Consider the following 19,134-nt stretch of genomic DNA (forward strand, 5'->3'; position numbering starts at 1 on the left):
GGTTTTAGGTAGGTGTCCATGCCAGCTTTCTGCTGGCTGAGAGAGGACACACAGTACCTGCTCTGGCATAAGACAGTGCTAACCAAGCAAAAATTTTTGACCTGTTTTAACCAGCACTGTGTCTGTGTTAGATGGGTATGGCCTTTTCAATCTGGAATTAAATGGCCTAAAACTGGTTTTATCATAGAATCATAGAATAATTTCGGTTGGAAGAGACCCTCAGGATCGAGTCCAACTATAACCTACCTATAGCGCTAACCCATATCCCTGAGAACCTCATCTAAACGCCTTTTAAACACCTCCAGGGATAGTGACTCCACCACTGCCCTGGGCAGCCTGTTCCAATGTGTGTTCCGATGCCTGCCTATCGTACCATCAAACCACAGCCTGCACTCTGGCAGGGGTCATCTTTGTCTTCATGCCCGCAGGCAGGTTGCTGGGATGGGAAAGTCCTGAGGGCAGGAGCAGCTGCCGTCCCTGGAGACGGGGCTCACTGCCCCAGCCACGCCAGCAGGCAGCACTAGCAAATGCCAAGGACATGGGAAAAAAGTGCAGGATGAAAGGGATACAATCCCCTGGGCAACAAGACCAACATAAACACTCCGTATGACTTGGCCGCGTGTGATCCCCGTGGTAGCATGCCTTCCCTCAGCTGCCTTTGATCCCACCACAGAAATACTGTCCTCACTATCCAACTCGGCGCCTGGGCCCGGGAAGTCTCCAAACCTCCGACCACTGGAAGCCAAGGGAATACTCTTCAGAAGTGTTTCTGCAGCATCTGTTACTCCTTCCCCAGCACCTACTATTGCCTAAGGTTAGTGAGCAGATTTCCATCCAGAGGGAGCTGGTCCCACTCCAGCTGTTTCTATGTTTTGTGGTCTAGAGCAGTGTTTCAGAAAGGGCAGTGCGCTCAGCCTGTCCTACTTCTAAGAGCTGCAGCATTCAGTCTTCCTCCTACTGCAAGCACCTGTTTTTCCAGAAAACCCTTTAATTACAGATTTTTATCATGAGCTTCGCAGTGTCCTTACTAGCCCAAATGACAGACTCGTGCAAAAGGACCTCACTTTACCCTTTGTGAGATATTTTGTCTGTACATGTATTATAAATTGGTGACAAGTTGCCCCATGGGAAACAATTATTTTGCAGAATCTGTCCTTTAACTTGCAATCTCTGCAATTTCTTTTGGCATATGGTTTTTTGCCTATCATTAAGTCACACTGGGATTTATCCTGGCATTTTCTGAGACCATTAATAACTGAGAGAAGACACCATCAGCAAAAGGACAGCTGTGTCCAGAGGGCTTGGGAGGCGGGGAACTTCACTCAGACAGTGATCTCAAAAGGAGAGTTGCTAAATTGTGAGGATCTCTTTTGGTGACATAGATTCTTGTGGTTAAATCCTTATGAAGCTACCACACATTGTGATGTTATTGTGGCATTGCGGTTCCTATGAGGATTTGCTATGAAGGGGAATGGGTTTCTTTGAGGTTACTGACGTTGCACAGCCTGCAATGGTGTCTGCATCCTAAGACATCTCAGTGAGGGCTGCTGAGTCCCTGTTCTTCCTTCTCATGGGCACTCAGGTCATTGTCCCCAGGGGTGCTTCTGCACAACCGGGTGCCAGTGAGCCGGAGGCAGCCCCTGTGTGTTCCACATCTGGCTGTTGCTCAGGGCGTGAGGAGGCAGTCAAAGGCTGGCAGCTGCAGCAAAGAGTGTGGCTCTTTTTGCAATACAATTAGCTTTGCTTCACTGCAGAACCTATGGAAGAATTTCCCTCTCTATGGGGAAATCAACATCAAACCAGTAGGGCTGCAGACAGGTGAGGGGGAAACCATAGGACCAAGCCAGCCAGCAGGTTTTAGTACCCGTGGCACAACGGTCGGCAGTCCCTGAGAGGCAGCGGGGATCAGAGGCTGTGCTGTGAAGAACAATGGTGGCCTCAGCATCAACCTTTTCTTAAAAAAATTTTGAATACACATTTCTGTGATCCGCAAACCAGCAAAGGTGTGCTGGCACAACCTCATGACCCTTTTGGCCCCCCATACCCCCCCAAAAGTTTGCTGCACACTAAGTCTTCAGGGTTTGCTGCTGCATCTCCTTCTTCCTCTTGTGTATTAGCTCGTTTTAAAGGAAAGAGGACCAGATTCAGCTTCAGAAGAGTAAGGCCAGCGTTTTCTCTTTCTCTGCGGAAGAACAGCAAATGCCAACATCTCATCCTGCCCAGAGACCGCCAGTCGGGCATTCCTCCCCAGACACACCGACAAGGAGCGGTGCTACAATTCACGCTTTACTAACACCTGGCATTTCCTGGTTTTAATAAAAGGTTGCGAAATAGGGTTGTTGCGGGAGGGTGCTTTATTTAGCAGCAAGCTCACCCAGGCCTTCGGCGGCGCTCGCTAGCGGCCCGACCCAGCAGCAGGGCGCTCCCTCCCCGGCCCCCCATGCCAGGAGCCGCCTCCTCCCCGCCCTCCCGCCGCTCCCCCGGACCCCGTGACGGCGCCGCCCCGCCCTGCCAGGCGGTACAGGCGGCAGCGGTGCCTCCGGTCGGGCCGGGGCAGACATGGGCTCGGCGGCGGAGTTGCTGCCACCGCTGCTGGGGGAATGCGAACGGGAAGCGGGGGCGGTGTCCGCCCGGCACCGGCGGCGCCCGGAGGAGCAGGTGAGGGGTCGCGGGGAGGGCGGTTCGCGGCTTGCGGGGCTGCCCCGGGCCGGGGCGAGTAACACCCCCCCCGGCGTCACAACCGTGAACGCCTTGTGGTGTGAGCTCCATTGCGGCGGGGCTTATGCAACGCAGCCGGGCTGCGCGGTGCTGGAGTGTCCCCCATAGTATATCTGCCTGGCAGCAAAGGTAGAAGGGTGGTCCCCCGCACAGCACCCACGTGGTGAACAACTGGCTGGCAGTCGTTGGGGTGCTGTTGTTGTCCCTGTAATTCCCCAGTAGTACAGCTCTTAGTCGTTCTCTTAACGACGTATGTTTGTTCACTTAAGTATTTTAAGCTTTCCGTCTCCTTATTGCTTACGAAATTGGATATATTGTAGTTGGAGAAAAACACCAGTTCATTTTTTTACTTGTTTGCTTTCTTCAGGGTGTGCATTTTTATGGCATGGTGGATGGAAGTGAGCTCTGCACTTAGGAAATGAAAGGAGCTGTGTATGTTTCCCTATTGGTAATTGTAAAATGGCTTTCCACGCACTCTTTGTTTTGCAGGCAGCATTGTCCCCATGCTTAGACAAAGGCAGTGTTCTTAATGTACCTTTATTGATGTTTCATTTCAAGAAAAAAAAGAACACAACCTTTTTCATGTTCAATACTTAAGTGTAATTGAATGCTCTGAGTGGTTAAGCAAGAGAAATGCACTAGCACTGGTGATAACACAGGAGCAAACAGAGGTGCTGAAGTGCATCTCAAAGTGATTTCCAGACAGTTTTGTTTAATTCCTTAATCATGTCTCTTAAAAGTTCTTATAAGATGGTTGTAGGTGTACCCCACCATAAGTGAGTCCTTTCACAGCTAGAATAGCTTGATGTTTGAAAGTGTCTGATAGTACTCGCCTGATGTTACAGCTAGAAGTGGGGCACTTCTGAAAGATGCTGGTACTTGAGAATTCACTCTGGGACCATTTATGTAAGTCAGTGCATCTTCCTTGTCCCTTTCTCTAGAAAACTGGGGCAGAGCAGGGCACATACCTGAACGGAGGGTAAGGCCACATGCGCTAAGAGAGGCACAGCAGTTCACCTCTAGGTGCCCACAAACCTTTCTACAGGACATCATGGGAGAGTCAGAAATATTCCCCAGTTCTGGCTGCTGTTTTCCTTCCCTGAAAAAAGAGATTTAAAAAGTTGCATCAGTTCATCTTGGATGTTCCCGCGCTCAAACTGGTTGTAACTCCTGGCTAAGGAGGGAGCTCCCTGCAGGTCACCGCTGCTGCTGTCTCAGTGACAACTGTTGTGGTTTGAGGGCTGAAGAACTGCTTTCCAGTGTTGCCTAAATGCTTTTTAAAACAAAGTTCGTAAAGGTACTGCTTGGGTGGCCACACTTGGCTGAGAAGCTCTCTTCCCTCTTTTCTCAGGCATAGGTAGTGATCTCGACCCTTTATGACAAGTGAGGCTGTAACATTAGGATAGTAAGGCAGAAACTTTAAATAGGCCATGCGGAAGAAAGAGAAAATCCTTCTATTTACTAGAAATGTTTTACTGTCATAGTGTGGAGTATGATTTCCGCACACTGAGGTGCCAGCAGCTGGACAAATGCTATAATAAACCATATTTGGAAAGAAGGAATATCAGTTGTGTTTATTTACTACACATAGAGACTGTGAATCTTTTGTATAACATCAGTAAAAATAATTTGATGAATAAATAGGAGCATTTTATTTGTATGTGTAGAGAAGACTAAAGCTAGGGGAGGAGTCAGCGGTACATACGCTTGCTGCAAACTTCAACAGAAAGTCCCAGATTCTCTTTTTCAAGAGAAGCACAGACATGTAGCTTGTTTTGGAGGGGCTCTTGGATCATCAAGCCTAGTCACATGCTGTCACTTTTTTGCTTTCATGAATGTGTCCGGATTTCTCCCACAATAATCAGAACTCCCTGCCCTTTCTGCTCATGGAGGGGCTGTTGCTGAACCTGCTGCTCCAGTGGGCAGGAGTCCCGTTCTCCAGGCTGCTCCTTACTTGGAGCCCAGCGCTGTTGCTTTGTTTGCTGAGGGTGTTTGCATTGTTAATGTAACTGCTGGTCCTCAGCCTGCGTTTTCCTGTTTCGTGTTCTCAAGTATAAGTATGTGAAGCACCTTAGTGTTACATGTGATGCAGAAGAAATGGGTCAAAATCCGCTTTGACAAGGTTGTAAATTCTTACTATTCTCAGCTGGTGTAAAGTCAAGTCTGTGTGAGAAAATCCTTTGGGCGTTTTTGAGAGTATTTTTAGGTGAGGATCTCAGGCTGGTATCCTGGGTGTGCTTTTTCCCATTTCCTCCAAAATAAATTCAGTTTGTATAAGATCACACCTAGTAACATAATACTAAAATAATTCTTGCCTGACAAGCAGGACCTAAATAATCTATACACCCTTTCATATTTTTTTTAAGAGAGTACTCTGTAGGAAATAAATCTATTTCTTTAATGTCAAACCCTCTGGCTTTAATTTTCTATTGAAGCTTATTATTATGTCACCAAGGACAAGGTTAATGGAATTACTGACGGGTGCATTTTTAAAATAATAGAAGGATCTGTTACTAAATGTTATAGCCTTTGGAAATCATTATTGCAATAGACTGTAGAATTACCACCTTCAGTGAATAGGTTTAAAAGCTGTCTGGGATGATAATGCTATTAATATCCTTTGTAGATTTGCATGCAAAGATGAGAATAATTACCCATAGTTTAGTCTTTGAAGCACTGCAGAACCTGGGTGATTTCTGCCACTTCTGTATTGCATTGTTGGTGTTCACAAGTGGTGCATGAAGGCACTGAAAGATTCAGCTGCTTCTGAAGCCATAGGAGTAGGTTGCTGCTTCACCCCGAGAGGAAAGAGTTTTTTCCTAACTGTTGATGGTTATTAGTCAGATGCAGCAGTGGTCCTGTATTTTCAACATCGCTAAAGACCTCAAATCTTCTTCCCTAACCTACTTTCTAAAATAGGTTAGCCTTTGTCATATAACTACAGAGTAAATCTCATCAACATCTATAAATGAAGTCACAAAATTAGAATAGAATGTGAATGTGTAATAGTAGAAGGTGAGGCAGAAGTCCTGTGTTACAGCAGGGCACGAGGCGATGGCAGCAGGAGAGAGCACCTGGTCTGTCCATAGGGACTCTGAAGCCATGGTGTGTTGTAGCAGTAGTTTCTGAAAGCTGGGGCATTTCTGTACTGGGCAGTTGTCTGTCTGGGCAGTCATGGGTTTCAGTCTCCTGTAATCAAGTTGAAGGCAATGGCAAAATTCCCAGCTGCTTCAGTGAGGCCAGGATCTCCACCTCATGCTGGTTTAGGATATGTAGAATCCAAAGTGCTGTCCAACAGCTAAGCTAAAGCCAACACTTCTAGAAAATGTCTAAATATGATACATGTATTTGCAAGTACATAAATTAGCTTAGAAAATAATCTTTTCATTAACCTGAGTTTGTAACTCTTTGGCATGTTTTACTGTTATTATGAATAGTGTTTATTTGTATAAGTGGAGTGTTTTATCTTCTAATAGATGACATCAGATTTTGAGAAGCTATTACAAAAGGGTGCTTCCCATTGGGAATTATATTGAAGAGGTATGGGTGTCTTAGCGAAGTTCAAGTTGTGAACCTTTTGAATAAGTTTCCAATATCACTAGTATTTCTCTAGCATGGAAAGAATGAGTCCAGACAGAAATATCAACAGCTTTGTGGCATCCTTCGTGAAATGTTTCATTGTAGGATGAGTGTCTGGTGTGTTGCCTAGAATGGCATCATTTCAGTCACAAGCCACTTGAAGCCCAGAATGTTTTAAAGTCAACTTGTATGTGTGTGAACTGTGGTGCCTAAGGCTAGAAACTGATTTCTAATTTATTCCGCACTGAGATAATCTGAAAACTGTAGGTTTCTCCTGCTTGCAGTTGTTGGGATTTGTTTCTGAAGGAAAACAGTAATACCTCACATGGAGAACTTAGCTCAAATTTGTTCTGGTTCTACAGATAATTTAACTCTGCTGAAGAGGTTCAGAGCTACATAATATGTGATAACTTTCTAAAAAGCATTAATGGGTGTTCTCAGGCTTGACAGCATTTGAAGGAAAACAAACAAAAAAACCCCCTTCAGATATATGTCTGTAAAACCTATAGTAGGTAGGTTAGCATGCTCTGCTTGAATAATGTGAAGAACCCATTTTCTTCAAGAAAAATGTATTCTGGATATAGAAGTGCATAGAAATTTCTTCTCCTTAAAAGGCAAAATTTAAAAATAACAGCCGTTGCTTTTCAGCCAGCCAGTGCATTGATGCCGCGCTGAACATGCAGTGGATTGCAAGTCTTCTGCTGGGTCAAGCTGACCCATTTTTAGTGGGGGAAATTTGATAAACAAAATCCTATGGAAATGAAGTGTTGCAGGTATAAGGAAAAGATGGATTAGAAATTGCTTTTGATCTAGTCTATGTAAAATTGCAGCACGGATGGGATCAAGTTACAGGGTCAGCAGTAGGAGCATAAGGAAGAGTGCAGACAGCAGCCTAAAAAGGGGAGAGAGGCAGCGGGTTTTCACATGAGGACGGAAAAGTTTCCTCGCCCTCGGACTCTCCCGCGCTGGGTTCTTGTCTGTGTGAGTTTCTCAACTGGTGCCGTATTGGTGGGGAAATTTACTCCTGAAATGATGGGACTCAAACACAGCTTATCGAGGGAAGCCGCTCTTGGTCTTGAAGCCTTCTCTGCTCTGCACATGCAAAAGATTCGGTATCTGAACAGCCTTTCCTTCTCCTTTCACACAAAACCACTCCTGGTATTTCAAAGTTTGTTCCAGCAACTGTTGATCCTAAACTGGAGTTGCCATAAGAGCTGACTAAAGCGAACCCGGTGCAGTTGCTTTTCTTATGTTGTTGCTTGTTTCTATAGAAACATCTTGTTTCTATTTCATAAATAGTGTCTAGATTCTTGCTGTGAAATCAACATTAACCCAGTCTTTGGTTTGCAATTTTTTATTTAAACTCTAAGTATGTCACTTTTATTGGTAGCTGTTGTAAAATACTTTTGGTATTAAGAATTTTTCTAGTTTTCTTGCATTTGCCTATTTTTTTTCCCCAAAGGAACAAGTTTAACTTAGTTTTTCTCCTTGTTTTTCATCTAGAAGTCAGGTATTATTTTTTTTTTCTCTCATTTCCTAATCTATTTATCTTTTCATATTTAAATATCAGATTAAAATTACCTAGAGAAACAAACCTGTTGGGTTTTTTTCTCCAGACAGTTGAAAGTAATTTAGTTGTCTTAATAGTCTGTTGGCTGAGTATCAAGATCTCTTTACTGCTTACATTTACCAGGTCAAATACTAATAGCTAGTTTCATGCTAAGAAAGGATGCAAAGGGAAACTGTTCTTGTCCTGCTGTAGTAGAAGAGGAAGAAGCATTTCCAATAAAATTATTTGCCCTTCTTGGGAAAAATTCACTTATTTTTGAAGAAGTTGCTGTTCACCGCACATCTCCAAAGCCTGTCCCTACACTGGGCAGTCGGGTGGCTGAATACCGGCAAGAGTGGGTAATCTATTCCTCCCAGACTTAGGCTGCTGACTACCAAACTATCAAATATCTGTAGCTGTTTGTTGGCTGGTACGTGTCCCCATCTGCACCCAACAGAAGTTGTTCTTCTATTGTGGAGGGAGGGAACTTGTGGTTTATTCTGTCCTGGTCTCTGTCATCCGCTCACTTTCTTACAACATTTTTCCGTGAGACTGAGCTTGAAGTATTTTCACTTTTAGTTGGCACCTTCTAAAAGAGTTGACTTTGTGAGACTCTCTTCTGAACGTTAACGTTCCAGCTTTCAAAAATATAAGAGTATTTTTCAGTAAGTAAACATGTTCCTGAAGTCACATCTCAGAGGCTTTTTTTACATTTAAGTATCTTATAGGTTTCAGCTATTAGATACACCACCTGTTCCCTGGAGTAAAAATAACCACGACTGGAGTAAAATAGACAGTGAGCAGTTAAATACTGCAGAGGAATACTGGGGGGGAGGGGGAGAAAAAGGAAAATGTGCAGGTGATATCCCTCCATTTCTTTATTTACAGGATTTTTAACATCTCATTTGATGTTGTTAAATGTGTGTTTGCTACTAAACTCAAGGGGTTTCTTTTCTATCTAATGTTACTTGGTTTGTTTTGAAGGATCTTGTACCTTTTGAGTAGTAGAATGTATGATTTGTTAATTTTTTTTAACAAAACATCCTGAATGTTTAGGTTCCTTATATTCATCCATTCCCTCCACCCACAGAAAAAAGGCCATTGATCTGCACTCAGTTATTTCACTCAGGCAAACAAACCATGTCTAGATCCTCAGGCTAAGTGTTGAAAACTCTGGACCAAGCTGCTGCTTCAGCAGATGAAACACCTGGAAGGCAAGACTGTAACTATGTGTGTTCTCATGGGTAGTATCGTGGCAAGGTTACAGGACTGAGAATCATTGCGGTCACTTCAGAGCTGTTCAGTTTGTGGTCCTCCCAGACAACTCATCCAGCCCACTGCTGCCTTTCCTAGTGGCCCCATAGCATCGCACCCATCACGCTCGCCTTGCAGCAGGGGTGTGATGGCGCAGGGCTGTATTTCTTGCAGGAGGCATCCGCTGCAGCTGCCAGAGCAGCTTGGGTTACTCCTTTCAGACCACCTTCTTCTGATGTTGTGGTAGTTTGTCAGGTGTGATCTGCGTGTGTCCAGTAAACCCACCCCATCTGGCAAGTGTGGGGTACCCAGAGTGTGGGCACTGGGCTCCATCACTTGCCGAGGAAAGTGCTGCAGCAGCAGCTGTGCCCCTAAGAGAAGCTTCAGGGACTTCCAGGCAGAGCTTGTTGGCAATGCTGTAAGGACATGTAGTCTTTGTGCAAGGACATTGTTGATGCTGACTGGCACTGAGCTAGTGTTGCTGATAGCAGAAAAAAGAAATGCTACACCTGGGCTCGCATGCTGTCTTTGGTTAGCCACAGGCAAATAACTTCCCGAGCATTGTGGACAGGTTTGTGTCCATTTGTGTTCCACATCCTCCAGGGGCTTCACAAAGTTATTGGTGTGATCTCCAAATGGTCAGGGACAGGAACTGTGTGTTCATCACAATTTGAGGAGAAAAGACCTTGAAGCAGCTGTGTTATATGTAGGAGGTGCAGACAGGGATCAGCTTTAAACAATTGCAAAAAGTTCAGTGCTAACTTAATCCTTCTGTCCTAGTGAGTAGCATATGAATCATTGCAAAGATGGGTTCTTTGGAGAGGTATGTTCTGATGGAATCTTGTGTTTCTTTGTATGGTGAAAAAAACCTTGGTTGGAAGAGGGTAAGCAAGAAAAAGTTCCTGCTCTCAGACTGGTGTGGAGTGGCCTCTGGCTCATTACTTACCATGTGCCTTCTTGAATTTAGGCAGCAGTGAGTCTGGGTGAATGTGGTGGAAGTTTGCCATAGCAAGGGTAGTTAGTGGTCAGAACACATGTAATTGTGTGTTATGTTGATGTTGAACACAACTGGCACGGCCACAGCTGGATGTTTGTTGGGTTCAGTAGGCTGAGTCAACTGTACCTTCTCTGTTGTTTTAAAGCCAGCCCAGCAAAACATTCAATCACATGGGGGATTTTTTTTTCAGAAGCACTTCAAGGATGTAGGAACACCAGCTGTGCTGGAAATGGACAGAACTTGTACATAGTATCTCCTCTGTGATGTCCTCAGAGACTTTCATGCTGAGGAAAGGCTTTTTACAGCACTGAGTCTGAGTGGGCACGTCATGGATCCCCTTAAAGCATCCAAGCCCCTAAGCCATTTGGCCATAATAGCTGGGTAAATTTGGTTACACAGGTTCCATAATGAAGTTTCTCAGAATTTGGATCTTCAAGTTCTGACTTTCTGCCAGTAAACGGTGGGAGATGGTAGACAACAACTTTGCTGATGAAAATCTGCCATTTTCAATAGGGAGGTTTTAGAACATCAAACATCTGAAAAGACAAGAGAAAACTGGGTGCTTGATGGGAACCTTTGGGTACTGCAGTAGGCTTGTGAAGTACAGTGTATGTGCATACATGATGAGCAGTGGGACAGATCAGACACTTCTGCTCTGTATGATAACACTATTTTTAATTTTAAATAATTTAAAGTCAAAAATAGAAACCAAATATGAGTCCTCAGCACAGGACAGACCTGGACCTTTTGGGGCAGGTCCAGTGGAGGCCACCAAAATCATCAGAGGGGCTGGATCACCGCTCCTGTGAGGACAGGCTGAGAGAGGTGGGGTTGTTCAGCCTGGAGAAGGCTCCAGTGAGACCTTACTGTGGCCTTTCAGTACTTAGAAGGGGCTTAAAAGAAATATGTGAACAGACTTTTTAGCAGAGCCTGTTGTGATAGAACAAGGGGTAATGGCTTTAAACTGATTATGATGAGGTGGTGAAACACTGGAACAGATTGTCCGGAGAGGTGGTTGATGCCCCATCCATGGAAACATTCAAGGCGAGGCTGGACAGGGCTCTGAACAGCCTGATCTAGTTGAAGATGTCCCTGCTCATGGCAGGGGTTGGACCAGATGACCTTTAAAGGCCCCTTCCAACCGAAACGATTCTATAAAATATTTTTTAAATGAGAAAAAAAATTAGGCTATATGAAAGCATTTAAGGAATATAAAATGAAATGGAAATGGAGACAATGAAGTCATACACAGTGGTGGTAAATTTCTATAAAGGAATCTGCTAGTGTAATTTGCTTTAAGGTCATTGATTATCCCAGTATGTCAAAAATAAAATCACTTAGATTTAAAAGTAATTTAAATTACACTAAGGAGTAATTCATTACAGCAATTTGATTAAAAAACATTAGGTTAGGAAAAAACTGCAATCAGCATTTCTAATACGTTCTTCTTTAGCTTCTTTCACACAGGAAAGCCTCATTCTCCTTTCTCCTTCAGGAATAATCCTGTATGTGTGTATTTGGTGTCTTTCAGCCAGTTGGAAGAAGAAGGGGAGAGAAGTTGGGGAGGCAGTACTGCCATTCTTCTCTTTTCAGGAGATATTTTGGGCATGCATTCATCTATGTCCATCCAGATCTCTGGCTGCACTTCTGCTCCCTTGGCTCTTCTTCTTTTGCTTTTAAATGAGGAAGCTCTGTTTTCTGTTTTGTTGGAGAGGAGGTGCTAATAATGGGTACATTTCTCTTTCCGCAAGTTTCTAACAGTAGCGTCTGTCTAGCTTCAGGCCAGTTCAGCAAGATTTAGTATTAAAATAGTCCTATGGAAATTGAGTCATCTGGGAACTGTGTGCTTATAAAAAAGTGTAGAAAAGTAAAGTAGTATTTGGTTCTGAGGGTTTGAGAGCTACTGGCACATATGTATGCTGCTTTACTACCGCCCTGAAAATCAGTAAGAACTTCCAGCTGCAATGTTAAAGCTTATTTAGTATTTTTTTTAGCAATTTGGAGTTTTGTAATGTTACTTACGTTTGCTCTAATAGCTCTATTTTAGCTACACCTTGGAAGAAACGTATTTGTCCAGCATGTGTATCATTATGCAATATTAAAAAAAATACCATCTGTGTTTTACAGCTGAACATCTGGTTTTAGCTTCACTTGTTTCTTGCTGAGTTGCCTGAAGGAAGACATACTCAGCCTCTAATAGCTGAAGCAGACTTCGAAATCTTGAGAATTTTCATGATCATTCTGAACAGTTTTAAAAGCTTCGAAAAATTTGGAAAAATAACTTGACACTTGTAATTAAATGCAGACTTGTCAGTTTCTGTGCCTAGAAGCCTGCTTTGTGTAATTGCTTTAGGGATTCGGAATCTACAGCTTGTTTGAGGAGGAGAGGGTGACATGAAGCCTTGCTTAAAAAAACCAAAACAAAATGCAAGAAGTACCTGAGTGGCCTAAGTAAGGTGGAATTTATGCTGTACACCCAGCTTAAGAGACTGCTGGGGAAGCTGATGTCTGACAGCTGCCTCGCACCAGGAGCAAGGTTCTCTGTGTGAACGTGTACAGTTCATTGTGACACAGAGCGCATGGCTGTGTGCCCTCCAGCAGCCCCCTCACCAGGGCTGTACGCAGCTTGCTCTGTGCAGAGGCTTCCAGGATTTTGCTGGGTACCATTAATTAACCAAAGAAATGGTTGGTTGGTTTGTTTTTCTCCCTCCTGGTTGCACATGCTGCTGGCTCAGAGCCTAAGCTACCTTGCTAGAAAACATAGTGATTCCTCTTGCACACATTAACTTGTTCTCTCAGAAGTGGTCTTTGCGCTGTTTGATGTGAAATGCACTCTGATCCCCACCACCATCATCACGTAGGTATGTGCTTCATGTGGTCTCTGCATGCAGGAAGCAAATAAAAATATTTTCCCTTCCCAGCACATCCTTTCTGTTTTCCATAATTGTTGTGATCAATATACCACTTAGGCTAGTAGTTTGTTTGTCTCCCTGTGCTCTTTGGGAATACAGTGGTGGGAGTTCCTGTAATAACAGTTTGCTTTCTGGGGGTAGCAAGTGCCTTGCCCTGCTCAGTCTGCAGGGGCTCACAAGAGGCTTTGTCTTTCTTGAAGAGAGTACTCTTGAAACACTGGCATTAAAGAAGAGTCAGCATTTATTAGAATTTATTAAATAAAGTGGAGTTAAAGCCACAATGCTTAAAACTGGGGTCACCATATCCAGTGAGGGGGAGAAAATGACACAGGCATGAGAAGTGGGCTGAAAAGAAAGGTGGTGGCTGACAGTTTGTAACCACCAATACTGCAGTTCTCTATGTTCAGGCTCTTCTGTAGAACTGCAGAAAAGTTTAATACAATATTCATTACTACGTAGGCTTCCTGCATCCCTCTCTTTCTGGGATTCAGTATTGAAGCTTAAACCAAAATCTTTATGAATAAGCAAATAAAAAAAATACCCAAGCACACACAGCTGAGGGACTGTAGGGGTTTTGCTGAGGTTTTTTTTCAGTAGCAGCTGTGGTGCTTTGCGCAGCCTTCACTCAGTCACAAGGTTCTGCTTTGTGGCCTGAAGTCTGGCCTAGAAAAAAAATATGAGTGTCCTTTGGTCTTTGCTGGATGCTTTTGTGTGGGAATAGGAACTCACTTTATTGCTTGCTCTCTAATGGAGAGCCTGGCACTTCTGTGGGAGGGAATTTCTCTTTCTCCGCTGAGACTGTCCTGTGTAACCAGGGAGGCAGAATGGCTTTCATCTTTGAAGACAGAACTAAAGATACGTGTTTGCTTTGAATCCTGGAGTAGGCTAATTGCACATAGAGCTTGCAGGCAATTTGTTGGACCTATTGATCAGTTGACTGAAATATTGATGAGTAGCTGCTGCATGTGTTTTCATTACTGACTAATGGAAGGATTAGAAGACTCATGTTCATCATCTTGAAAGTGTGTTTGCCCTGTTATACCCAAACACATGGCTATAAGGTTTTGTGCAAAGGATCTCTGGACAGTGGGGAAGGAGAGAAAGGATTTCAAGCTCTGATCTAGTTACAATTTACTTGTTGAAAGTCACATGTTTTTTTGCAGTGATATTTAAACATCTTCCTCTAAACACGTGCTTCTGCCTTCCTACGCGTTTGCCCCATCATTTTCCTTTTTGGGAAAAGTGCAGAACTTGCTTCCCTTCCCTTCACTTCTCTGTACCACCACTTTGCATCTGTGCGGTCCTGGGGCATGTCTTCCTGTGCCCAACTTCCATGGCTTTCTATGCTGTCATCAGGATGGATGTTTGCCGCCTTCCTGGTGCAATCCAGTGCCGCTCTTCCAGTGGTGATAGTAGCCCTTGAGTTCCCTGTGCTTTGGTGCAAAATACTTTTTAGTTCATGCTTTATAGTTTTGTATCGTTCTTGCAGTTCTGAAGATATTCTGGAAATAATTTATAACAAATCTACTTCAGTCAAATTACAGGCATCTAATTCCATTTTGGTTGCCCTGACATGCACGTTGCACAGACAGGTAACATGTATGAGCTACAGGAGAACTCTACCCCTCTACAGTGTCATCCGGAGAGGAGACAAGCTGTCATATGTTTGTAGTATCATTTCAGATGTCCCTAGTTTGGACAAGTGAGCGTCATCCTTAACATTGTACCGAAGTCACAAGCTACCTAACATTTTCAATTTCTCAATGTAAGGAGTAGTTTTATTTCATGTATATCTTATTTTTACGCATTCAAAGAGAAATAGCTGAGACTTGTTCAGAATCAGAATAAGAACTGATTGTATGACGTGTTTCCTAATTTTGTCTTCTGTCCACAGGTCCAGCAAGAACAAAGAAACCACACTGCAGAACCTGTAGTAGATGACTATAAAAAGATGGGGACTCTCTTCGGCGAACTAAACAAAAGCCTTATCAGAATAGGCTTCACAAGGATGTACTTTGGAGAACGGATAGTAGAACCTGTAATTATTATATTCTTCTGGGTTATGCTCTGGTTTCTTGGCCTACAAGCTCTTGGACTGGTTGCTGTTCTGTGCCTTGTCATAATTTATGTACAACAGTAAAATTTTATAGATGCTGTTTGGAGTACGTATTTCAACGCTGTCATCATTTCAGTGGATTTAAGTGTTTTAGGTAAATGGGTGGCATATCAAAAGCTACAATGCTTCAAATTGGATTTCACTGAACTTTCGATGTTTGGAGTGGGAGGGACTAAAGTTGTGCGTTTTACGCAAAGTCAGCAGTCCCCTACTGCATTTTTGAAGGGCAGAAAGGTGATGTTTGTAAAATAATGGTGTCCAGTGTACTGTTTTCTGTACTCTTGGGGCCTTAGTCCAACGATTGGCTTTTTGTTTCCTCCAGCTTCCAATGTTCTTGCTTTGTATAGTGAAAATTTCCTGTCTGGTTTTAAGAGGACATGTGATGTAAATGTCCTGTTTCACTGTTGGGGGCCATGGCGGGAGGGGGGTGGAGTTGGGGGGAAAGGTTGGTGTGATGTATGTTCCCTGAATCTGCATAATTTGCTATTTTATTGCTCAAAAGCTAAATGTGTACGAAGGAGATTTGCTAACAAACCCACAACAACAAATGTTCGTAAGGTGAATACAACTTCACAACCCAAAAGCATCTTTGGTTAGTATAGTTTATAGTGAGCTTTCCCCCAGGAAACAAGCGATGCCAGCAAAATGCTTTGCTAATGTTAGTGACTTCACACAAGCCTTCAGCTGCTGTTTAGCAGGGTCACAGTCCTATATTGGCCAAATGGTCTAACATAGCTCTGCCTTGGTTTTGGGAATGTACTTGGCTCCTGCTGTTTGGTTTTGGGGTTTTTTTGCCTTTTTTTTTCTTTCCTGCTTGCTCTTTCCCCAGCACTCCTTCTGAAGATAAGTATCTGGATAATCTATGGACTTTGTACGTAGTTGTAGCTGCAGTGTTGGAGAGTTGCCATTCCAGGCAATGCTGGAATATCGTCAGCTTCCTCAGGGTCCAGCGTGAAGCCTCTGAACAAGCAGGTACATATCAGACCAGATCTCTTATCGCTTCCCTAATTCACTGCCGTGTGGACCCAAGGCTTTGCATACGTAAGCAAATCAGACCCATTTCCTCATGTAAGGCAAGAACGCAGTTGAAATCAGGTGGTCATTTCATGTTGTAGTTTTAACTAATTCATTTCTGTGCTAGGCAACAGAAATGCCTGTCTATACGTGCATGTCATGGGCAACACAAATCGGAGAACAAGATACATACGTTCAAGATCAGGTGCAAAATTCACTTTGCCTCCCCAGGAGCCACACCAGGGGTGTATTGAATATTTCTGAGTTGAATGTGCTCATTTAAAGAAAAGTTGGAAAATGAGCCAGAATCTTTACTAAATAAGCTACCAATTTAATATTTTCTGTACATTACTTTTAGTAAGAAACTTAATTGCAAAATTGACTTCATCTATAGTAGAATGAAATTCTACATATACTTAATGTAATAGAAGATGTGAAATTTACAGAAAATTACTTAACCTTTTGCAATTACTTTTTTTTCCTCAACATTTTTATACTAGTGGAGATAAACAACAGATAATTCCTAGTTGAAAAAGTTGAGTCTTATCCAGAGACCTATGAAGTTAAGGGGAGGTCCTGCATGATCCCAGTCCTACAACTGGATTCTCAAGGCAGATTTTATGCCAACATGAATCACGTTAGTTGCTGGGCTCTAATTCCAGGACCCTTGGCCCCAGTACTTACAGGCTCTACTGTTAGTGAAATAATTGTTATTTAGGGCATAAGGCCCAACTCCGTTAAAGTCTTTATGTGCCTAAATGCCATCTGTACACAACTCTATACTTTCCTAACAAATGTGCAGCTTCCTTCTGAGGAGCTGGGTCTCCTCTCAGGATCTTCAGATGACCTTGGCTGTGGATCTAAGAGGCTTTGCTGAACCAGCAGGACTGCAGGGGAGTGGGACTGAGGCCCAGCTGTGTGTTTAGATGGCAACCTGTGTTGACTGGCACCTAGTTAAGTAGTTATGCTCATGACAGGGAAATGTTTGAGGACAGGAGGTGATCCTGCATACAGGGCTTTGTTATTCACAGCTGGAAGTCCCAAAGCAAACAGTATATATGGCTGATCTCAGTACTCACAAGTGCCTAGGGGAAAACTTTTTTTTCACATACTTTAGAAAGCGGAACGTGTGTTTACACCTTTGCATATTCGTATAGATATATTGGTGGGTTTATGTGCATTATTCTCTTGTGTAAGGGCTGTACTACAAAAGCATCTTGTCATAAATAAAATATCCTTTCTTCCCACAGTCAAGTTACTGTCCAGAGGACCTTGTCCAGTTCCTTTCGTCCTGTAGGAAGAAGTGTCTGTGTGGTATCCTGGTTGCAGTAGTGCTCTGTGTAAAGCCCCTGTGTTGTGAAATGGCATGCAGTGTTTCCTTGAAGTGGTGATTTTGCTCTGTATATAAGGAAGGGGGAACAATGAACCAAGGGTGTGACTGACATGTTCAGTAAAGACATTGCTTATAGACCTGCAGTGGTTTAGTATGTGTGAAACTATGATTGTTTTGTTAAGTCCTTTCAGTTGTTCTTTTGATGTTCATGTTTGCCTACATGTACTCTAGGGAAAGGTCGCTTTTTGACTAAGATTGTGTACAGTGAATGTTTTATATAGTTTCTGTTAAAAGTAACTTACTAAGTCTTGTCCTTCATAGAAGTTCTTTATATATATATTAAAAAAAAAAAAAAAAAATTTCCCTCCAAATGGAGATAGGTTGACTGAAAAAGAAAAATAATATATTGCATGGAAGATAGCCCTTGCCTGTTTGGTTTCATACATTCCATTGTCTATAAGAATTTGCACCGAATCATCTGTCCTAATTTTGTGCTCCTGCTATGCTATCTTCCTGGTACTTGCAGGAAAGGAAAGAGGAGTTAAGGCAAAAATGGGACTGGGATAGATCAGACATGAAGAATGGAAAATGAAATGCAGTGAAGTGATACATACGTGTCAAAAGAAATCTGATTGTAAACGTGTGCCAAAAGTGAGGGGGGTGGGTGAACATTCCTTGCAGTGTGTTCTTCCTTCCATCCAGACATAGTTCTAAGGCAGAGGAAGCACCAAGCGTTCAAAGGATGTCCATAGCTAAAAAGCAGATGGTTTATTTAAAAAAAACCCCACAATTTCATTTTTGTCTACATAGTAAAAATTGATAATGTTATTTATATCAGTATATATTATTATTAATGTTGATAGAACTGAAAGCACCTTTATGCATCTGTGTGTATGACTGTATGAAGGAATTATGTCCCTTAAATTTGCATTAAACAACAAATGATGTAATTCCTGTTGGTCCTTGTAACATATTGAAAGCTTCTTACACAGCCTCTGTTTTTTAAAGGATGGACTCTTCGGCACTGCATCACACCCACCAAATGCATGCATGTTTGAACTACTGTGTACACAGAAGAAACTCTACATGTAGGAGAATCTTGGAGAACTGTTTGCACTGAAAAATCATCATATCAGAACTGTCCATATGAAAAGGAAAAAATCGTATTTCTTAACCTGTTCAAAATGGATCATATGGAAAGCACTTTGATATTCTTTCTAATAAAAAGTATTGCCATCAATGAGAACTGTGAATTCTTTGTGGTGCTTTGTTCGAGGTTCTTTGACTCCATTCAAAATCTCATGGTAGGCCCAGCTGCAATGGGGCAGCATTTGGCTTTCTGCTGGAATCTGCTGACTGGCAGCTAGTGGAGAAATAACTGCAGTACAAGAGCTGAATGAACTCATCAGGTCTCTGTGGCTGAGTGTGCAGCAAGTTATCCTGAATTTAAAAAAAACAAACAGTAGTAGAGCTAGATGTTAAGAAAGGCAACATCATGGTGCAAAGTAGCTTTTATTTCATAGCATATGTGTTTTGCATCCAGAGCAGCCTCTGAAGGAACCAGATATGGTCAAGGGTGTGAAAAATTCTTTAGGGTGACAACTGCTGTGCCACAGAAAGGTTTGGGAGGTGTTTTGTGGTTTTGTTTGTTTGTTTTGTCTT

General features: G+C 42.9%; 1 protein-coding gene across 3 annotated transcripts; it reads left to right on the forward strand.

Annotated features, from left to right (window-relative positions):
• Positions 1–2,519: 2,519 nt before the first annotated feature.
• FAM241A (family with sequence similarity 241 member A) lies at positions 2,520–18,711 on the forward strand. Of its 3 annotated transcripts, none has more exons than XR_013922077.1 (3): positions 2,520–2,658; positions 14,904–15,219; positions 18,481–18,711. XR_013922077.1 is itself a non-coding variant. In XM_080343574.1 (3 exons), the coding sequence occupies exons 1-3, from the start codon at positions 2,560–2,562 to the stop codon at positions 18,562–18,564; spliced, it is 327 nt and encodes a 108-aa protein (XP_080199700.1). In that variant the 5' UTR covers positions 2,520–2,559; the 3' UTR covers positions 18,565–18,711. The 3 variants fall into 3 exon arrangements, 2 of the variants coding, with proteins under 2 accessions (XP_080199700.1, XP_080199699.1); XM_080343574.1 differs by having other exon boundaries at positions 14,904–15,047; XM_080343573.1 differs by lacking the exon at positions 18,481–18,711 and having other exon boundaries at positions 14,904–15,524.
• The last annotated feature ends 423 nt before the right edge of the window (positions 18,712–19,134 follow it).

This window comes from Nesoenas mayeri, assembly GCF_963082525.1.
Source record: "Nesoenas mayeri genome assembly, chromosome: 4".
In the NCBI taxonomy this organism is placed as follows: Eukaryota; Metazoa; Chordata; class Aves; order Columbiformes; family Columbidae; genus Nesoenas; species Nesoenas mayeri.

Coding starts and splice junctions, on each gene's coding strand:
- FAM241A (XM_080343573.1), top strand. CDS start 2,560: ATGGGCTCGGCGGCGGAGTTGCTGCCACCGCTGCTGGGGGAATGCGAA. Junction 2,659..14,903: donor GGCGGCGCCCGGAGGAGCAG/GTGAGGGGTCGC, acceptor TTCTGTCCACAG/GTCCAGCAAGAACAAAGAAA.